Genomic DNA, 18,308 nt, shown 5'->3' with positions numbered 1-18,308 from the left:
TCAGGAAGATTTATAAGTTACCAATGAAATGTCACCAAAATTAACCTTTGCACTGCAGAATGCATTTAAATTCATGATAACAATGTTATTTAAACGGAAGGTTTGGAATATAAGATATAAATTATTGAAATAAATGAAAGTAAACTAAACCCGCCAGTAGGGGGCGGCAGGCCACTGAATCACTCATATAATGATCATTACAAAGCTGTCACCTATCGCGATCACACAAACTTCCCTTATACTCTAGTAAGTTGTCTACAGTGCACAATGAGTCTCTTATTTACATCGTGTCTGTACTTTGTTTGTTATAATGAGAGGATCCGAGAGCTTGTGTAACTCAGCACTGAACAAACTCCAGCGTTTGAGCGGATCTGAACTTAAACGCCTCTGATTGGCCATTGTGTCTCAAGATGTCAACAGATCTGTCTGTGATTGGCTGGATTGCTCAACGCTGCAAAAACACGTTCTCTCATCTGGAGGGAGCGCAAACACAACTACACACTGGCGCATTTGCTAAATCTGTTTGGCCAATATGCTGTTATTAGTTTTTTAACTTGAGGGTGGACCTCATAGAACCGGGCCTGATTGGGTCAGTCGCACTGGTGCTGCTAAATACTTTTACACAGTCGCATGCAGTAATGGTCGCACTGTAGAGCCCTGTATGTGGTGTTTTTAATATGCTTTAAGTCAAACCATGTGTAAGTTCATAAGTCGACATCATTGCTGAGTATTTCCTCCTTAAAACTGCAGTGAACCAAAGACAGTCTCAAACACACGCTTTGAAATCGCTGGTGTTTCTGACGGCACAAACTACCTTGTAACCAATCAGATCAACGTGTGATCGTCAACCAGTGGATCTCTGAGCTGAGTGAGTGAGTGGAGGCGGGGCTCATTTGCATATTCATAGAACCGCGCATACTAAATGAGTCACGAGTTACATTCAAGATATTCAGGAGGATCTGTTGACAGAAATGCAATATCATCAGAAATGCAATATGATATACATAACTATGTGTTCAGTGGTGTATAAAGACCTTACATAATGAACCGTTATGTTTTTTATTAGCTTAGAATGAGACATTTCTCTCTACACACACTTACAGTGTCTCCTTACAGTGACATGTTTCTACGGTGGCCCGGAACGGACAAACGCGTTTCGTCACTATGTTGTTCTTCGTGCAAAAACGCTAGCTGAAGTCAGCGAACAAAACACTGACACAATAATGAACAAGTAACAATAATATTCGCAATAACATTTTACTGAATAATTAAGTAAATATTATTTCTTAATGTATCTTTGTAAAGAAACCTCATTGATTAACTGTCTCAGACGATGACATCATTTCCTGTCGACCACCATAACTTCTGTTGGGTGCAATTCACAACCTCACCACTAGATGCCGCTAAACATTACACAGTGCAGCTTTAAGGCATGAAGACATTTTTTTCAGGGAAAATAATATAAATTTTCAGGAAAAAATAATAATTTTGGTTTAAAATGTAAATTTTAACAATTTAAAAATAATAATAATTTATTATTATTATAATTTTATAACATTTAATTTTGGTGATCAAAGATGAGTTTTAAGGGATAAAACTATTGACTACAGGGGAACTTTAAAAACCTTTGCATATTAAAAGTGCCCATTTACAACTTTAAATTACGCTTGATTATACGGTCATTTTGCCTCCTCTACATTATACTTCATATTCTTCTCAGTTGACATGAGCATCATTATTCAGCATGTGTATCATATATCAGTATTGACAGATGTGTGGCTTGAGAAGGAAACAGAGGCATGAATGCTTTACGATCGTTGAAGTGTGTGTTTAAATGCTGATTAATGCTTCAGTCGTAGTGTTTGATCTATAGTGTTCTTGAACAGTATATGAAGTTCACTGAACACAGAATCTCTCTCTTCAGACTGTCTCGTCAGTCGCTTTATTCACAGAAATATAAAGTTTAATGTGAAGGTCATCACTTCATACAAAAGCTCAGAATGATCAAAACTCATTCCACTACTAGCATAAAAACTTAATATAAAATCAAAACTCAGCAGTAGACAAGAAATAGTGACTAAATAAAACCAGGGAAAATGTATGCGAACTACAATACAGCAATCATTTTCAGTTATTAAAATGATGATGATGGTGATGATTGGTGTATGTACCAGCCTGTAAATGTTGACTAAGACATCGAGCACAACACACTCTCTGCCCAAATGTGCGATTCAAGGACTCATAAATGTGAAATCTGATTATATCAGCAGGGGAAAGTGCACTGTACGGCTTGTGAACGCTGCCTTCTGATGGACGGGGCTCAGCGCATCTCTACGCTTTCCTGAGGCTGGAGTGAAGAAGAGCTGAAGCTGATGGACACACACTCTCTGTCCTCAGAGAAATGACTAACAAATAATAGAAGTGGGTTTCCACAGGGGTTCGTGAAGATCTACCTCCACAAAACTACATCCATTCTACTTCATGTAAATAAAACATAGTCCAGCTCTGAAGAACGACTAGGCCGCCAATGAAGAGTCACGTGACCGCCTCAGGACCTGATATAGCTGTCGGCAAATAAAATAATCCCAGGCCTATTTTAGTCAATTGAAAATTTTACAAAAACTCTTAATGCTCGAGCGACCCCTAAATATCCACCAAAAAGAAAACAAAATGTGCAAAAAAACAAAACAAAATGAAGTTGTGAACGAAAAGTACAATAAACTTCGTCTTTTGAACCGCCCTAGAAAAACCCCTTTGACATTTACAAATTGAGCACATGGTGGCTTGTGTTCCACAGGAACTGTGTGAAGAGCCCCAGTTAACCAGGCTGGAGGAAGTGGCTATTGTTGGGCTGATACTGTTGAAACCAAAAAAACATTTATATTTAAATAGTGTGCTACTGCATAGAGGTCGGCCAATATATTGTTTTTCCTGATTAATCTGCACAGATAGTCGTTGATAGAAATTGTGTGAGATAAGAGAGAGCGAGAGAGCTGTGAGTCCCTGGACCAGGCCTGAAATACACTGATCTACAGCACCAGAACAACCAGAAACATCATCACAGACTCCACTGAGACACTGGACTATACAGATCCAGAGCCGGATATTACACATCCACCCAACCATCTATCAATCCAATGATCCATCATCTATCCATCCATCCATCCATCCATTCACGCACGATCTATCAATCCATCCATTCGCCCTTCCACCCATATATCCAACCATCCATTCACCCACCCATATATCCATCCATCCATTCACCCACCCATATATCCATCCATCCATCCATTCACCCATATATCCATCCATCCATTCACCCATCTATCCATCCATCCATCCATTCACCCACCCATATATCCATCCATCCATTCACCCACCCATATATCCATCCATCCATCCATCCATTCACCCATATATCCATCCATCCATTCACCCATCTATCCATCCATTCACCCACCCATATATCCATCCATCTATCCATCCATCCATCCATTCACCCACCCATATATCCATCCATCCATTCATAACTGTCCATCCATCCATCCATTCACCCATATATCCATCCATCCATTCATAACTGTCCATCCATCCATTCACCCACCCATATATCCATCCATCCATCCATCCATCCATTCATTCACCCATATATCCATCCATCCATCCATCCATTCACCCACCCATATATCCATCAATCCATTCACCCATCTATCCATCCATCCATTCACCCACCCATATATCCATCCATCCGTTCACCCACCCATATATCCATCCATTCACCCATATATCCATCCATCCATTCACCCACCAATATATCCATCCATCTATCCATCCATTCACCCATATATCCATCCACCCATATATCCATCCATTCACCCATATATCCATCCATTCATAACTGTCCATCCATCCATTCACCCATATATCCATCCATTCATAACTGTCCATCCATCCATCCATTCACCCATATATCCATCCATTCATAACTGTCCATCCATCCATCCATTCATAACTGTCCATCCATCCATCCATCCATTCACCCATATATCCATCCATCCATTCATAATTGTCCATCCATCCATCCATCCATTCACCCATATATCCATCCATTCATAACTGTCCATCCATCCATCCATTCATAACTGTCCATCCATCCATCCATCCATTCACCCATATATCCATCCATCCATTCATAACTGTCCATCCATCCATCCATCCATTCACCCATATATCCATCCATCCATCCATTCATAACTGTCCATCCACCCATCCATCCATTCACCCATATATCCATCCATCCATTCACCCATCTATCAATCCATCCATTCACCCTTCCACCCATATATCCATCCATCCATCCATTCATTCACCCACGATCTATCAATCCATCCATTCACACTTCCACCCATATATCCATCCATCCATTCACCTAACCATATATCCATCTATCCATCCATCCATCCATCCACCCATATATCCATCCATCCATATATCCATCCATCCATTCATCCATCCATCCATCATCTATCCATTCACCCATCCATCTTCCATCCATCCATCCATCATCTATCCATCCATTCATAACTGTCCATCCACCCATCCATCCATTCACCCATATATCCATCCATCCATTCACCCATATATCTATCCATCCATTCATCCATCATCCATCCATCCATCATCTATCCATTCACCCATCCATCTTCCATCCATCCATCCATCATCTATCCATCCATTCATAACTGTCCATCCACCCATCCATCCATTCACCCATCCATCCATTCACCCATATATCTATCCATCCATTCACCCATCCATCCATTCATAACTGTCCATCCATCCATCCATTCACCCACGATCTATCAATCCATCCATTCACCCTTCCACCCATATATCCATCCATCCAGTCACCCACGATCTATCTATCCATCCATTCACCCTTCCACCCATATATCCATCCATCCATTCACCCATATATCCATCCATCCATCCATTCATTCACCCACGATCTATCAATCCATCCATTCACCCTTCCACCCATTTATCCATCCATCCATTCACCCATATATCCATCCATCCATCCATTCACCTAACCATATATCCATCTATCCATCCATCCATCCATCCATCATCCATCATCTATCCATTCACCCATCCATCTTCCATCCATCCATCCATCATCTATCCATTCACCTAACCATATATCCATCCATCCATTCACCCACAATCTATCAATCCATCCATTCATCCATGCACCCACTCCTCCATCCATTCTCCAAACTGTGGAGGATTTTAAACATCGACAGAGAAAAAAAAGCCAAGATATGAATACGTTATCATTTGGCGTGATCGGTTTGGCTTTCATTTATAATGTTAAAATCTGCCAATTAATCAGTTACTGGCCCGTTTTCCCACTTATTATCGCACAGTTATGGTGTTGACAGCATCCACTTTCGGTCGACCTCTATTGCTGCATTGATATGTTTTGTTTAGCCCAATTTTTTTTCTTCAAAACTTCCATTTAGCAAATGCTTGAATGTGAAGCATGACTCCTGTGTAGACAGTATAAGTTGAGGTTTGGTGACACTGAACTGCGGGAACACAACTAGTTCACATTTAACAACAAATGATCTGGCTAAAGGGGAAGTACATGCTATTGTGCTTCTGTCATTATTAACAGATGAGAACATGGAGGTCCTTGAAGCATGAAAACTGCTCAAACATCCGAGGTTCAACCACACGAGTGAACGAGCTTGGACAGCACACAAACCAAACACATGAGAAACAAAACCACTCGTCTTTAACGGGTTACAGTTCATGAGAGCAATGACTCATGGGAACATGTACTCAAACAGATGCGTTACTAGTCACTGGTTAACACTGACAATATTGTGAAGGTCAGTTGATTTCATTAATTTTATGGATGATGGGAAGAATGTCGTAGATGGTCCACAGACAGTGGGAATCATGTCAGCAGGAATGAGTTCAGCACGACGACAATTGTACTGTATAAGTCAACAGAAAAAGAACATCCCAAAATCTATCCATGTCCTAAAAGACATGATATTAGAATAGCACGTGGTGAATAAAAGACGAACATAATTAAAATATGATTAGCATGAAGTTTGAATTGCTAATAGACACCTCAAGAATAAAAATGAAGAACTGACAGACTGCCGATGGCTTATGAACGCATCGGAAACCATTAGTTAATCAACTCTGTTGTCTACAGACTTCAAACAGGCTATCCCACCAAGAACATCTACAGGTGACAGGGATCCCGATGATGATGATGATGATGATGATGATGATGATGGGTGTATGTCGTGAGACAATCAAAAACTCCCTAGTCAGTTGTGCGATATGAAGACATTTATCATCACTGAATGGAGAACATGATCGAAAACACACGACGACCGACTCAACATGAAAACACTGATAACAGATCGCAGACATCAGCTCTCAGGCGCTCGTTTCTACTTCATTTCCAGTGATGTGTGTGTGTTGGTGACTGTGAAAAACGGATTTTCATTGTGTTGGTCGGTGAAGTAAAGATCCAATATACACTACTAATCAAAAATTTGAAATAATTAAGATTGTTTAATTCTTTTGAAAGAAGTCTCCTCTACTCACCAGTGCTGCATTTGATCAAAAATACATTAAAAACAGTGAAATATTATTCCAATGTAAAGCAGCTGTTTTCTATGTGAATATATTATAAAGTGTAATTTATTCCTGTGATCAAAGCTGAATTTTCAGCATCATTACTCCAGTCTTCAGTGTCACATGATCCTTCAGGAATCACTCTAATATGATGATTTGATGCTCAAGAAACATTCATTATTATTATCAATGTTGAAAACAATTTTTAAAATTTTACAACCATTCAAAGTTTGGGGTGAGAATAATTAAATTAAAGAATAATCTTTATAATAAATAGAAATTAAATAATCTAACACTTTTATTCATCGAGGGCACATTAAACAGATCAAAAGTGACAGTGAAGACATTTATAATGTTACAAAAAGATTGTATTTCAAATAAACGCTGTTATTTTAGAACTAAAAAAATCCTAAAAAAATTAAATGTATCACAGTTTCCACAAATATATGAAGCAGCGCAACCATTTTCAACACTTATGATTATTATCAGTGTTTCTTGAGCAGCAAATCAGCATATTAGAATAAATGGTGAGCAGAAGAGATCTTTTAAAACCCCCAAACTTCTGAGTGCTAGTGTACATACATGAGGTGTGTTTGTCAGCACTGAACAGTCGAGTCCGAGCTCATTGTGACGTGTGTGTGTGTGTGTGTGTGTGTGTGTGTGTGTGTGTGTGTGTGTGTGTGTGTGTGTGTGTGTGTTGATAACGGAGCAGGACAGCAGCAGTGTGTGACTCTCAGCATCAGTAGAAGGAGTACTGGTTCTCCACAGCTCTAGTTCTCCGCGAGCCGTCGGTGTCGTGATAGTCTTCAGTGGCAGCGGTGGGATCCAGCAGTCTCTCTGCGCTGTTGCTCCGGCTGTGAAGACCTGGTCCTCCTCCTCCTCCTCCTCCTCCTCCTCCTCCTCCTCCTGCTGAGGTAGGCTGGCCCATCGGAGACGAGGACGAGCTGGAGGACAGCGCCGGGTCTGAGGGAGCGCCGGCACCGGACAGCTGATGCGGAGACTGGCCCGGTTCTGCCCGACACACAGCAGCGTCACACCGCGGGACAGCAGCTGGGACATCTGTGCACACACACACACACACACACACACACACACATAATACCTGCACAACTTCAGGAAAGTGTGTTATTGTTGCATTTCAAGCGGTTGACAACATGTCAGTTGAAATTTAGTCACAAAATAGAGAAAACAGACAGTGACAAGTGTTTTTAATGCAAGCATTTAATTTTTTTATTTTTTTTTACTATATACAAGATGTGTTTGTTTGAGAAAAATGTAACTACAGTGTTGTGGGTGGTTTCGTCTGGTCTGGTGTCTGTGATCATGTGGTCATGACATGTGACACGTGACGTCTGGCACACAATAGTGGAAAATAGAAATGTTCTCAGCACATCAAGCTATAAGGCCCATTCACACCACGGACAAAGACTATAATGATAATGATGAAGATGAAGATGTAGTTTTAGAAAATCGTCCTGAATATAAAAGAATAGCAGAGTCCACAGCACAAAGTCTATCAACGGCAGAGAGGAACAATATCATTGTAATCACTTTCAGAACGATTTATTTCCAGCTGATGAATGATAAAAACACTGACAGCCAATCAGAATCCTTCCTGCTGTAACAAGCGGGAGCTTTTTAAAGCGACGGACGATAAAACTGCAGCGCTTATAATAAACAGAATGATGTCACGCACTGGTGTGGACGCTGATATAGATTGAGCCAAACTGTTTACTCCACTTTTCTCTTAGAGATGACTTCAGTTCACTCACAGTGCGTCTATGATGCTATTGGGCAACGCCCTCCATGTGAACTGGTGTCTGAAAAACTATCCAATCACGTCAATCGAATTTGATCGGCGACAGCCTATGACGTCACTACTAGTGCGACCCGGAAGTATAGAAGGGGCGTCTTCAGGAACTGTTTTGTCTGATTTACAATCACCTGAAAAAGGTAAGAATAATGGCAAGTGAAAACAAGCGTTTCAAGAAGTGTGTGGATCCGAGTCTCAGGTTTCTAACACCAGATGACACACACACGACTTGTGCGTTTACTGTTTGTGCTCAGAGCACGCACGATCAGCTCTTGGGGGATCTGATTGTGCAGAATGTGAGAGTTTTCCACTTAGAAAACTCCGCTCTCGTCTGGCCCTCTTCTCGAGGGAAGAGGGACAGGCATCTGGGCCAAGTGGTTCGGGATCAAGAATGCATGGAAGAACCCATTTTCTGCCCGCATCCATCGTCAGCAGCGAGCAAACTACGCTGAGGCCGAGGGGATGCGTGAACATAGGTATGTGTCGATGCCCCCTATTGACGAGGCGTTCGCGAACTATATCGCTGCTGGAGAGGCATCGGCACACAAAGCTCCGGCACATTATGTCAGTTTTACAGGCATACCAAGCCGACCAGCTGAAGGATTTGGATCAGGGGCAGGGTCTCTCCCGATGCAGTGGATGAGCTGCGCCACACCACAGTTCTGGCTTCAGGATAATATTTTTGTCGAAATGAAACGTTGGTTAATATCGACCAAAGACAACGAAGGAAGACCAGCAGAGGGGCCAGTGGAGGAGAGCGGAGGAGAAGCACCACCGTCGGAAACGCCATCGACCTCAGGTCCGGAAAGAGGCCGCCGTTGTCATAAAGAGGACATCCACCAGCAGTCGGATCAGCCTTCCTCCAAGTGTCAAAAGTATTGAGACAAATTTATTGTCATTGTCAACTAAGTACAACATCCCCAATGTGTACAGTAGTGTGCCCTGAGGTGCTTGCACATGAAAGCCTAAAGCCTGTAAAAATGTTACGACACTTGAAAACCAAGCACCCCTCTTGCTGCTAAACCAGTAGATTTTTTCCGACAAAAGGAGCGAGAGTAGCGAAAGTTCTAGCTAAACAATCAACAATCCCTGCCAAAACTCAACAGGAATCATATGAGGTGGTATATTTAATTGTACAGGCAAAAAAGCCACACACGATCGGGGACACCCTTATCAAACCCGCTGCCATAGCAATAAGTCTGGCTGTGCATGGGGGTAAACTGGCCCGTGAGCTAGAAGCAGTGCCTCTGTCTAACGGGACTATTGCCCGTCGCATCTCCGACATGGCCCAGGACATAAAGTGTAAACTGGTGGACAGAGTGAAGAAAGGGAAATATGCTTCACAGTTAGATGAATCCACAGATGTATCAAACTCTCCCCCAGCTGCTTGTATTCGTCAGATACAGTTTTGATGGAAAACTTAACAAGGACATTCTGTTTTGCACCCCGCTTGAGGGAACGTGCACAGACGAGGACATTTTCAATAAAACGGCGAGTGCATCTGTGTGTGTGTACAGACGGAGCTGAAGCGATGCTGGGAAAAAAGAAAGGTCTTAAAGCAAGAGTCTTGCAAGTGAAGCCTCAAGTAAATTTCATGTATTGTATTATACACAGAGAAGCTCTTGCGAGCAAAACACTTGACCCAGAACTTAAACGTGTTCTTGAGACTGCGATAAAAATTGTCAACTACATAAAAGCGTGTCCACTCAATATCAGGCTGTTTGCCACTCTCTGTCATGAACTGGGATCGGAGCATGAGTGCTTGCTGCTCCACACAGAAGTCAGGAGGCTTTCTCGAGGGAATGTGCTCAGCCGCCTGTTTGAGCTGCGGGACGAAGTGCGCTTATTTCTGATGGAGCATGGGTCCCAGCTCGCTGACCAAATCACTGATCCTGACTGGTTAACAAGGCTAGCGTATTTGTCTTACATATTTGAAAAACTGAATGGCCTTAATATGTCATTGCAAGGTGAAAACACAAGCATCATATCACCGAATGATAAAATCCACGCATTCACGAGACAACTTGAGCGCTGGACTGAGCGAGTTTAAATGGGTATGATTGACATGTTTTCTGAGCTGGACGAATTCATGGAGGAAAATGAACAAAGTTAACATAGTGAAGAAGTCTATCACTACCCACCTTCAAGCCCTCCTGGAACACTTCAAGTTTTCTGTACACTAACCTATAACATTAAGCTATGCAGGTTAATAGTTTTGTGAATGTCATGGACCTGTGTCATGCTACAGACGTAGCCAGCTGCTAGTAGAGAGAAATTCTCTGGTTAACACACAATTCAATGGGATGGAATGAACTTTCTGACCCCGACCTGCACACTGCGAATTTTCCTGTGACGTCAACCGTGAAGGAGTAAAAAGTTATTTGACTATTGTGTTCTTCTGTGTTGTAATTATGCTCGTGTTTGGATAGGCCTATTAGTGCGTGTGCACAGTTTCATGCAACGTTTGTATACTTTAACCACCTCCGAGGATAGCAGGGGTCGCGAGTCTCTCGCACCTTTATTTTGGGGGTCGTGAAAAGTTTGGAAACCCCCTGATCTAGGCCCCTTGAATTAATTGTCAAGTTATAAGTTGAAAATGTTGTTGGCCTCATAACTGAGGCCTCCGTTTCTCTTGGGCTTTCAGACAGGTTGTTGGCAAGACTAGGTCAGTAGACTTGATCGGGTCAGCCTCCCTGGTTGCATGTGGGGTAGACTCTATGTCCCCCTCAGAAAGTGACTGGACAGGACTCCTCTGGATGCCTTGGCCATATTCCCTTAAAGGAACCCCTTCCATGGAAGCTGTTGGTTTCAAGCCCTTGAGCGGCCTTGGTAGGCTTTTCCGTGTTTGGAGGCCTCTTTGAGGCTTATAGCTTGGGCAGTGACCGTAGGGCATAATGTCACTGACAGCCTGTATGTAACCTGAAGGGGGAGTGCGTTCTTGGCAGCTCAGGATGAAACTGCCAGTTCTGACGTTTTTGTCACGAGCCATAATTGGCATGCACTCCCCTCAGCAAGGTGGGATTGTACATCGTTCCCCAATAGCGTCATCAACGCAGTGCCTGCTCCATTTCGAAAGGGAACGTCTAGGTTATGACTGTACCCTCTATTCCCTGAGAACAGGGGATGAGACACTGCGTCGGGGATGCCTGCTGAAAAGTCCCTTCAGACGAAAGTGGATGAAATGTTCTCTAGGCGCCCCTTTTATACTTCCGGGTCACACTAGTAGTGATGTTGCTGTATGAGCACAAACAATATCTGCAAAGTTAAAACTGTTCAAAGTTCAATGGAAAGGACTACAACAAACGGCAGGTACGGACTACAACGAGCTTCTTCCCGGGTTGGTGACATAAAAAATTTGTGGGCGAGCGCTGGACCTGCACGTGTCAGTGTGTTGTGTGTGTTGTGCTGGACACACACCTGTGGGCGAGCGCTGGACCTGCACGTGTCAGTGTGTTGTGTGTGTTGTGCTGGACACACACCTGTGGGCGAGCGCTGGACCTGCACGTGTCAGTGTGTTGTGTGTGTTGTGCTGGACACACACCTGTGGGCGAGCGCTGGACCTGCACGTGTCAGTGTGTTGTGTGTGTTGTGTTGTGTGTGTTGTGCTGGACACACACCTGTGGGCGAGCGCTGGACCTGCACGTGTCAGTGTGTTGTGTGTGTTGTGTTGTGTGTGTTGTGCTGGACACACACCTGTGGGCGAGCGCTGGACCTGCACGTGTCAGTGTGTTGTGTGTGTTGTGCTGTACCTGCACGTGTCAGTGTGTTGTGTGTGTTGTGCTGGACACACACCTGTGGGCGAGCGCTGGACCTGTACGTGTCAGTGTGTTGTGTGTGTTGTGCTGGACACACACCTGTGGGCGAGTGCTGGACCTGCACGTGTCAGTGTGTTGTGTGTGTTGTGCTGGACACACACCTGTGGGCGAGCGCTGGACCTGCACGTGTCAGTGTGTTGTGTGTGTTGTGCTGGACACACACCTGTGGGCGAGTGCTGGACCTGCACGTGTCAGTGTGTTGTGTGTGTTGTGCTGGACACACACCTGTGGGCGAGTGCTGGACCTGCACGTGTCAGTGTGTTGTGTGTGTTGTGCTGGACACACACCTGTGGGTGAGCGCTGGACCTGCACGTGTCAGTGTGTTGTGTGTGTTGTGCTGGACACACACCTGTGGGTGAGCGCTGGACCTGCACGTGTCAGTGTGTTGTGTGTGTTGTGCTGGACACACACCTGTGGGCGAGTGCTGGACCTGCACGTGTCAGTGTGTTGTGTGTGTTGTGTTGTGTGTGTTGTGCTGGACACACACCTGTGGGCGAGCGCTGGACCTGTACGTGTCAGTGTGTTGTGTGTGTTGTGCTGGACACACACCTGTGGGCGAGCGCTGGACCTGCACGTGTCAGTGTGTTGTGTGTGTTGTGCTGGACACACACCTGTGGGCGAGCGCTGGACCTGCACGTGTCAGTGTGTTGTGTGTGTTGTGTTGTGTGTGTTGTGCCGGACACACACCTGTGGGCGAGTGCTTGACCTGCACGTGTCAGTGTGTTGTGTGTGTTGTGCTGGACACACACCTGTGGGCGAGTGCTGGACCTGTACGTGTCAGTGTGTTGTGTGTGTTGTGCCGGACACACACCTGTGGGTGAGCGCTGGACCTGCACGTGTCAGTGTGTTGTGTGTGTTGTGCCGGACACACACCTGTGGGCGAGCGCTGGACCTGCACGTGTCAGTGTGTTGTGTGTGTTGTGCTGGACACACACCTGTGGGCGAGCGCTGGACCTGTACGTGTCAGTGTGTTGTGTGTGTTGTGCTGGACACACACCTGTGGGCGAGCGCTGGACCTGCACGTGTCAGTGTGTTGTGTGTGTTGTGCTGGACACACACCTGTGGGCGAGTGCTGGACCTGCACGTGTCAGTGTGTTGTGTGTGTTGTGCTGGACACACACCTGTGGGCGAGCGCTGGACCTGCACGTGTCAGTGTGTTGTGTGTGTTGTGCTGGACACACACCTGTGGGCGAGTGCTGGACCTGCACGTGTCAGTGTGTTGTGTGTGTTGTGCTGGACACACACCTGTGGGCGAGTGCTGGACCTGCACGTGTCAGTGTGTTGTGTGTGTTGTGTTGTGTGTGTTGTGCTGGACACACACCTGTGGGCGAGCGCTGGACCTGTACGTGTCAGTGTGTTGTGTGTGTTGTGCTGGACACACACCTGTGGGCGAGTGCTGGACCTGCACGTGTCAGTGTGTTGTGTGTGTTGTGCTGGACACACACCTGTGGGCGAGTGCTGGACCTGCACGTGTCAGTGTGTTGTGTGTGTTGTGTTGTGTGTGTTGTGCTGGACACACACCTGTGGGCGAGCGCTGGACCTGTACGTGTCAGTGTGTTGTGTGTGTTGTGCTGGACACACACCTGTGGGCGAGCGCTGGACCTGCACGTGTCAGTGTGTTGTGTGTGTTGTGCTGGACACACACCTGTGGGCGAGTGCTGGACCTGCACGTGTCAGTGTGTTGTGTGTGTTGTGCTGGACACACACCTGTGGGCGAGCGCTGGACCTGCACGTGTCAGTGTGTTGTGTGTGTTGTGCTGGACACACACCTGTGGGCGAGTGCTGGACCTGCACGTGTCAGTGTGTTGTGTGTGTTGTGCTGGACACACACCTGTGGGCGAGCGCTGGACCTGCACGTGTCAGTGTGTTGTGTGTGTTGTGCTGGACACACACCTGTGGGCGAGTGCTGGACCTGTACGTGTCAGTGTGTTGTGTGTGTTGTGCTGGACACACACCTGTGGGTGAGCGCTGGACCTGCACGTGTCAGTGTGTTGTGTGTGTTGTGCTGGACACACACCTGTGGGCGAGCGCTGGACCTGCACGTGTCAGTGTGTTGTGTGTGTTGTGCTGGACACACACCTGTGGGCGAGCGCTGGACCTGCACGTGTCAGTGTGTTGTGTGTGTTGTGCTGGACACACACCTGTGGGCGAGCGCTGGACCTGCACGTGTCAGTGTGTTGTGTGTGTTGTGCTGGACACACACCTGTGGGCGAGTGCTGGACCTGCACGTGTCAGTGTGTTGTGTGTGTTGTGCTGGACACACACCTGTGGGCGAGCGCTGGACCTGTACGTGTCAGTGTGTTGTGTGTGTTGTGCTGGACACACACCTGTGGGCGAGTGCTGGACAGTCACGTACGAGCGCAGCGTGATGTCGGTGGAGCCGCCCGACTCCAGAGGGATGGGGTGCGCGTGGAAGTGCCGAAGCATGTCGGACACCGTCTGGAACCACAGGTGATGCACGTGACACTGACCGCTGTCGTTCACAGACAACCGCAGGTGCTGCCAAACACACACAACACACACACACACACACACACACACATCAACTCAACAACAGGCTTAACAATCCTCAATATCATCACCACATCACCAATAAATAACTCCAAGTAATATTGTTAAATATTATGACAATTTAAAATGACTTTTTTCTATTTTAATATATTTTAAAGTGTAATTTATTCCTGTGATCAAAGCTGAATTTTCAGCATCATTACTCCAGTCTTCAGTGTCACATGATCCTTCAGAAATCATTCTAATATGAGGATTTGCTGCTCAAGAAACATTCATGATTATTATCAATGTTGAAAACAGTTATTTGCATTTTTATTTCAAGATTCTTTAATGATTCGAAAGTTCAAAAGAACAGCATTTATTTAAAATAGAATATTTTGTAACATTATAAATGTCTTTACTGTAACTTTTGATCAGTTTAACTCATCCTTGATGAATAAAAGTATTGATTTATTTTATTTATTTCCCCCCAAAAATAAAATAAAGATTCTTACTGACCCCAAACTTTTGAACGGTAGTTTTATGTAACAAAAGATTCTATGTCAGATAAATGCTGAACGAATCCTGAAATAAAAATGTAAATAACTGTTTTCAACATTGATAATAATCATAAATGCTTCTTGAGCATTAAATTGTTTCCACAAAAATATTAAGCAGCAAAAAGAGTTTTTATCATTAATAATAAGAACCATTATTAATAACCGAGTAATAATAATTGAGCATCAAATCCTCATATTAGAATGATTTCTGGAGGATCATGTGACACTGAAGACTGGAGTAATGATGCTGGAAATTCAGCTTTGATCACAGGAATAAATTACACTTTACTGTATATTCACATAGAAAACAAATGATTTAAATTAGAATAATATTTCACTGTTTTTACTGTATTTTTGTATTTTTAATCAAATAAACGCAGCCTTGGTGAGCAGAAGAGACTTATTTTAAAAACAGTAAAATTCTTACCGATCCAAAACTTTTGACCAGTAGTGTATATTGCATCGCAAATGCTTGATTTTTTATATTGTCACAAAATGTAACTAGAATATCATCCAGCTCTAATCAGCTAAATATGACTATAAGGCATGAAGCTATTAAAACATTAACATTATTATTTTCTGTAAAGCTGCTTTGAAACAATGTGTATTGTGCTATACAAACAGATCTGAAAGTTTGTTTATCTGCTTACAGGACACACAAACTTTAGAACATTCTGCTAAACATCTGCTTTTGTGTTCCATTGAAGAAAGGAAGTCACATTGGTTTGAAATTACATGAGTTTAAGTGAGTAAATGATGACACCATTAATAGGTGATCCAACCCTTTAAAGTTCATTCCCAGCTTTCCTCAAATGATCTTCAAAGCCACAGAAACCAGCTCATTATGACTGTCCTTTCATTCAGACATGGAGGACATTACTCGGACACTTCTCTCACACTCAGATTCATGCAGGCACCGTCTGAAGAACACTATGCTTCAGTGAGGTGTCAGGGGTCAGGGGTCGTGACCCCATGAAGGCTCACCTTGGCTTTGCCCTGGAAGTTGAAGGTGAGGACGTATTCTCCGGGACGCGTCTCGCTCTGGCGGATCACGAACAGCCCGTGACTGTGAGCTCCACCTGCGAGAACGAGCTGGGCCGCCCGCACCCGCGACAGGGTCCCGTGGAACCATGGGTAACCCGCCAAACTGGCATCTCCTTCCACATCCCTCGGCGTTTCACCTGGACTTCCTAAATGACAGAAGCAATGTGAGTGTGTGTTTACACTGTTTTCAGACCTCAGACAAAGTGGCTCTAGCTGGGTAAATCAGCACCAAACCTGCTGGTCTTAAAGGTGCAGTAACTGATTTCTGAGTAACGCTGTTGAAAGTGGATTGGACCGAGCACCACAACACACTTGTAGCCAAACAGCAGTAGGGGGCGTGTCCACTCATGATGGGGGAGGAGAGTGAGCCAATCAGCAGTAGGGGGCGTATCACTCATGACGGGGAGGAGAGAGGGTGGCGGGATTCCCCCCCCCCCAAACCACTTCCCCAGAAATCCCACCCTGCAGCTAATTTAATTGGTTAAGGTTACAGTGATGGGTAGGTTTATGGAAAAGTGTTTGGTGTGGGCAATCAGTACTGTGATTGACATGACCAATGAAATCTTAAGAATCGGCTGCAGGGCGGAGTTTCCACTGAACTAGTTTGGGAAAAAAATTGTGCGAGAGAGTGAGCCAATCAGCAGTAGGGGACGTGTCCACTCAAGATGGGGGAGGACAGAGAGTGAGCCAATCAGCAGTAGGGGGTGTATCCACTCATGATGGGGGAGGAGAGAGAGTGAGCCAATCAGCAGTAGGGGGCGTGTTCACCCATAATGGGGAAGGACAGAGAGTGAGCAATCAGCAGTAGGGGGCGTGTCCACTCATGATGGGGGAGGAGAGAGAGTGAGCCAATCAGCAGTAGGGGGCGTGTCCACTCATGATGGGGGAGGACAGAGAGTGAGCCAATCAGCAGTAGGGGGCGTGTCTACTCATGATGGGGGAGGAGAGAGTGAGCCAATCAGCAGTAGGGGGCGTGTCCACTCATGATATGGGAGGAGTGAGCCAATCAGCAGTAGGGGGCGTGTCCACTCATGATGGGGAGGAGAGAGTGGGTCAATCAGTAGTAGTGGTCGTGTCCACTCATGATGGGGAGGAGAGAGAGTGAGCCAATCAGAAGTAGGGGGCGTGTCCACTCATGATGGGGGAGGAGAGAGTGAGCCAATCAGCAGTAGGGGGCGTGTCCACTCATGATGGGGGAGGAGAGAGAGTGAGCCAATCAGCAGTAGTGGACGTGTCCACTCATGATGGGGAGGAGAGAGAATGAGCCAATCAGTAGTAGAGGGGCGTGTTCACTCATGATGGGGGAAGAGAGAGAGTGAGCCAATCAACAGTAGGGGGTGTGTCCACTCAAGATGGGGGAGGAGAGAGAGTGAGCCAATCAGCAGTAGGGGGCGTGTCCACTCATGATGGGGAGGAGAGTGAGCCAATCAACAGTAGGGGGCGTGACCACTCATGTTGGGGGAGGAGAGAGCGGGTCAATCAGCAGTAGGGCCATGTCCACTCATGATGGGGAGGAGAGAGAGTGAGCCAATCAACAGTAGGGGGCGTGTCCACTAATGATGGGGAGGAGAGAGTGAGCCAATCAGCAGTAGGGGGCGTGTCCACTCATGATGGGGGAGTAGAGAGAGTGAGCCAATCAGCAGTAGGGGGCGTGTCCACTCATGATGGGGGACGAGAGAGAGTGAGCCAATCAGCAGTAGGGGGCGTGTCCACTCATGATGGGATGTTCAAAAATGTTTTTTTGTTTTTTTAAATCACATACTGCCCCTTTAAACCAGGAACCACTAATTCAGATATTCAAAAACACATTTACACGTTTACAGTTACACATTTCTGACATTTCACCTCTCTACTCGAGGCAGGAGTAGAGTGTTCACAGAGTGTTCACACAGTTCACAGACTGTGTGAACTGCTCTCTAACTC

The 18,308-nt window shown here is 45.3% G+C and overlaps 1 protein-coding gene and 1 long non-coding RNA gene across 4 annotated transcripts in view; both read right to left on the bottom strand.

Moving 5' to 3' along the window:
• Positions 1-1,911: 1,911 nt before the first annotated feature.
• LOC309505586 lies at positions 1,912-7,318 on the bottom strand. Of its 3 annotated transcripts, none has more exons than XR_014208500.1 (3): positions 4,857-7,318; positions 3,226-3,324; positions 1,912-3,126 (listed from the first exon to the last, which is right to left on the bottom strand). It is a non-coding gene; the product is annotated as an uncharacterized lncRNA (long non-coding RNA). The 3 variants fall into 3 exon arrangements; XR_014208501.1 differs by having other exon boundaries at positions 1,912-3,149; positions 3,241-3,324; XR_014208499.1 differs by lacking the exon at positions 3,226-3,324 and having other exon boundaries at positions 1,912-3,149; positions 4,787-7,318.
• Positions 7,319-7,339: 21 nt separating this feature from the next.
• The window catches only part of sh2b2 (SH2B adaptor protein 2), a 28,523-nt gene continuing 17,554 nt past the window's right edge, over positions 7,340-18,308 (bottom strand). The window contains exons 7-9 of the mRNA XM_082178950.1: positions 16,326-16,531; positions 14,619-14,790; positions 7,340-7,722 (exon numbers count right to left, since the gene is read on the bottom strand). Of these exons, the coding sequence (XP_082035076.1) occupies positions 7,403-7,722; positions 14,619-14,790; positions 16,326-16,531 (698 nt within the window). The 3' untranslated portion in view covers positions 7,340-7,402. The remainder of the gene's footprint in view (positions 7,723-14,618; positions 14,791-16,325; positions 16,532-18,308) is intronic.

The sequence above is a fragment of the Leuciscus leuciscus genome (genome assembly GCF_965113295.1).
Source record: "Leuciscus leuciscus genome assembly, chromosome: 9".
NCBI classification, from domain to species: Eukaryota; Metazoa; Chordata; class Actinopteri; order Cypriniformes; family Leuciscidae; genus Leuciscus; species Leuciscus leuciscus.
Note: the sequence above shows the minus strand (reverse complement) of the source record. Positions and strands in the feature narration are given on the sequence as shown.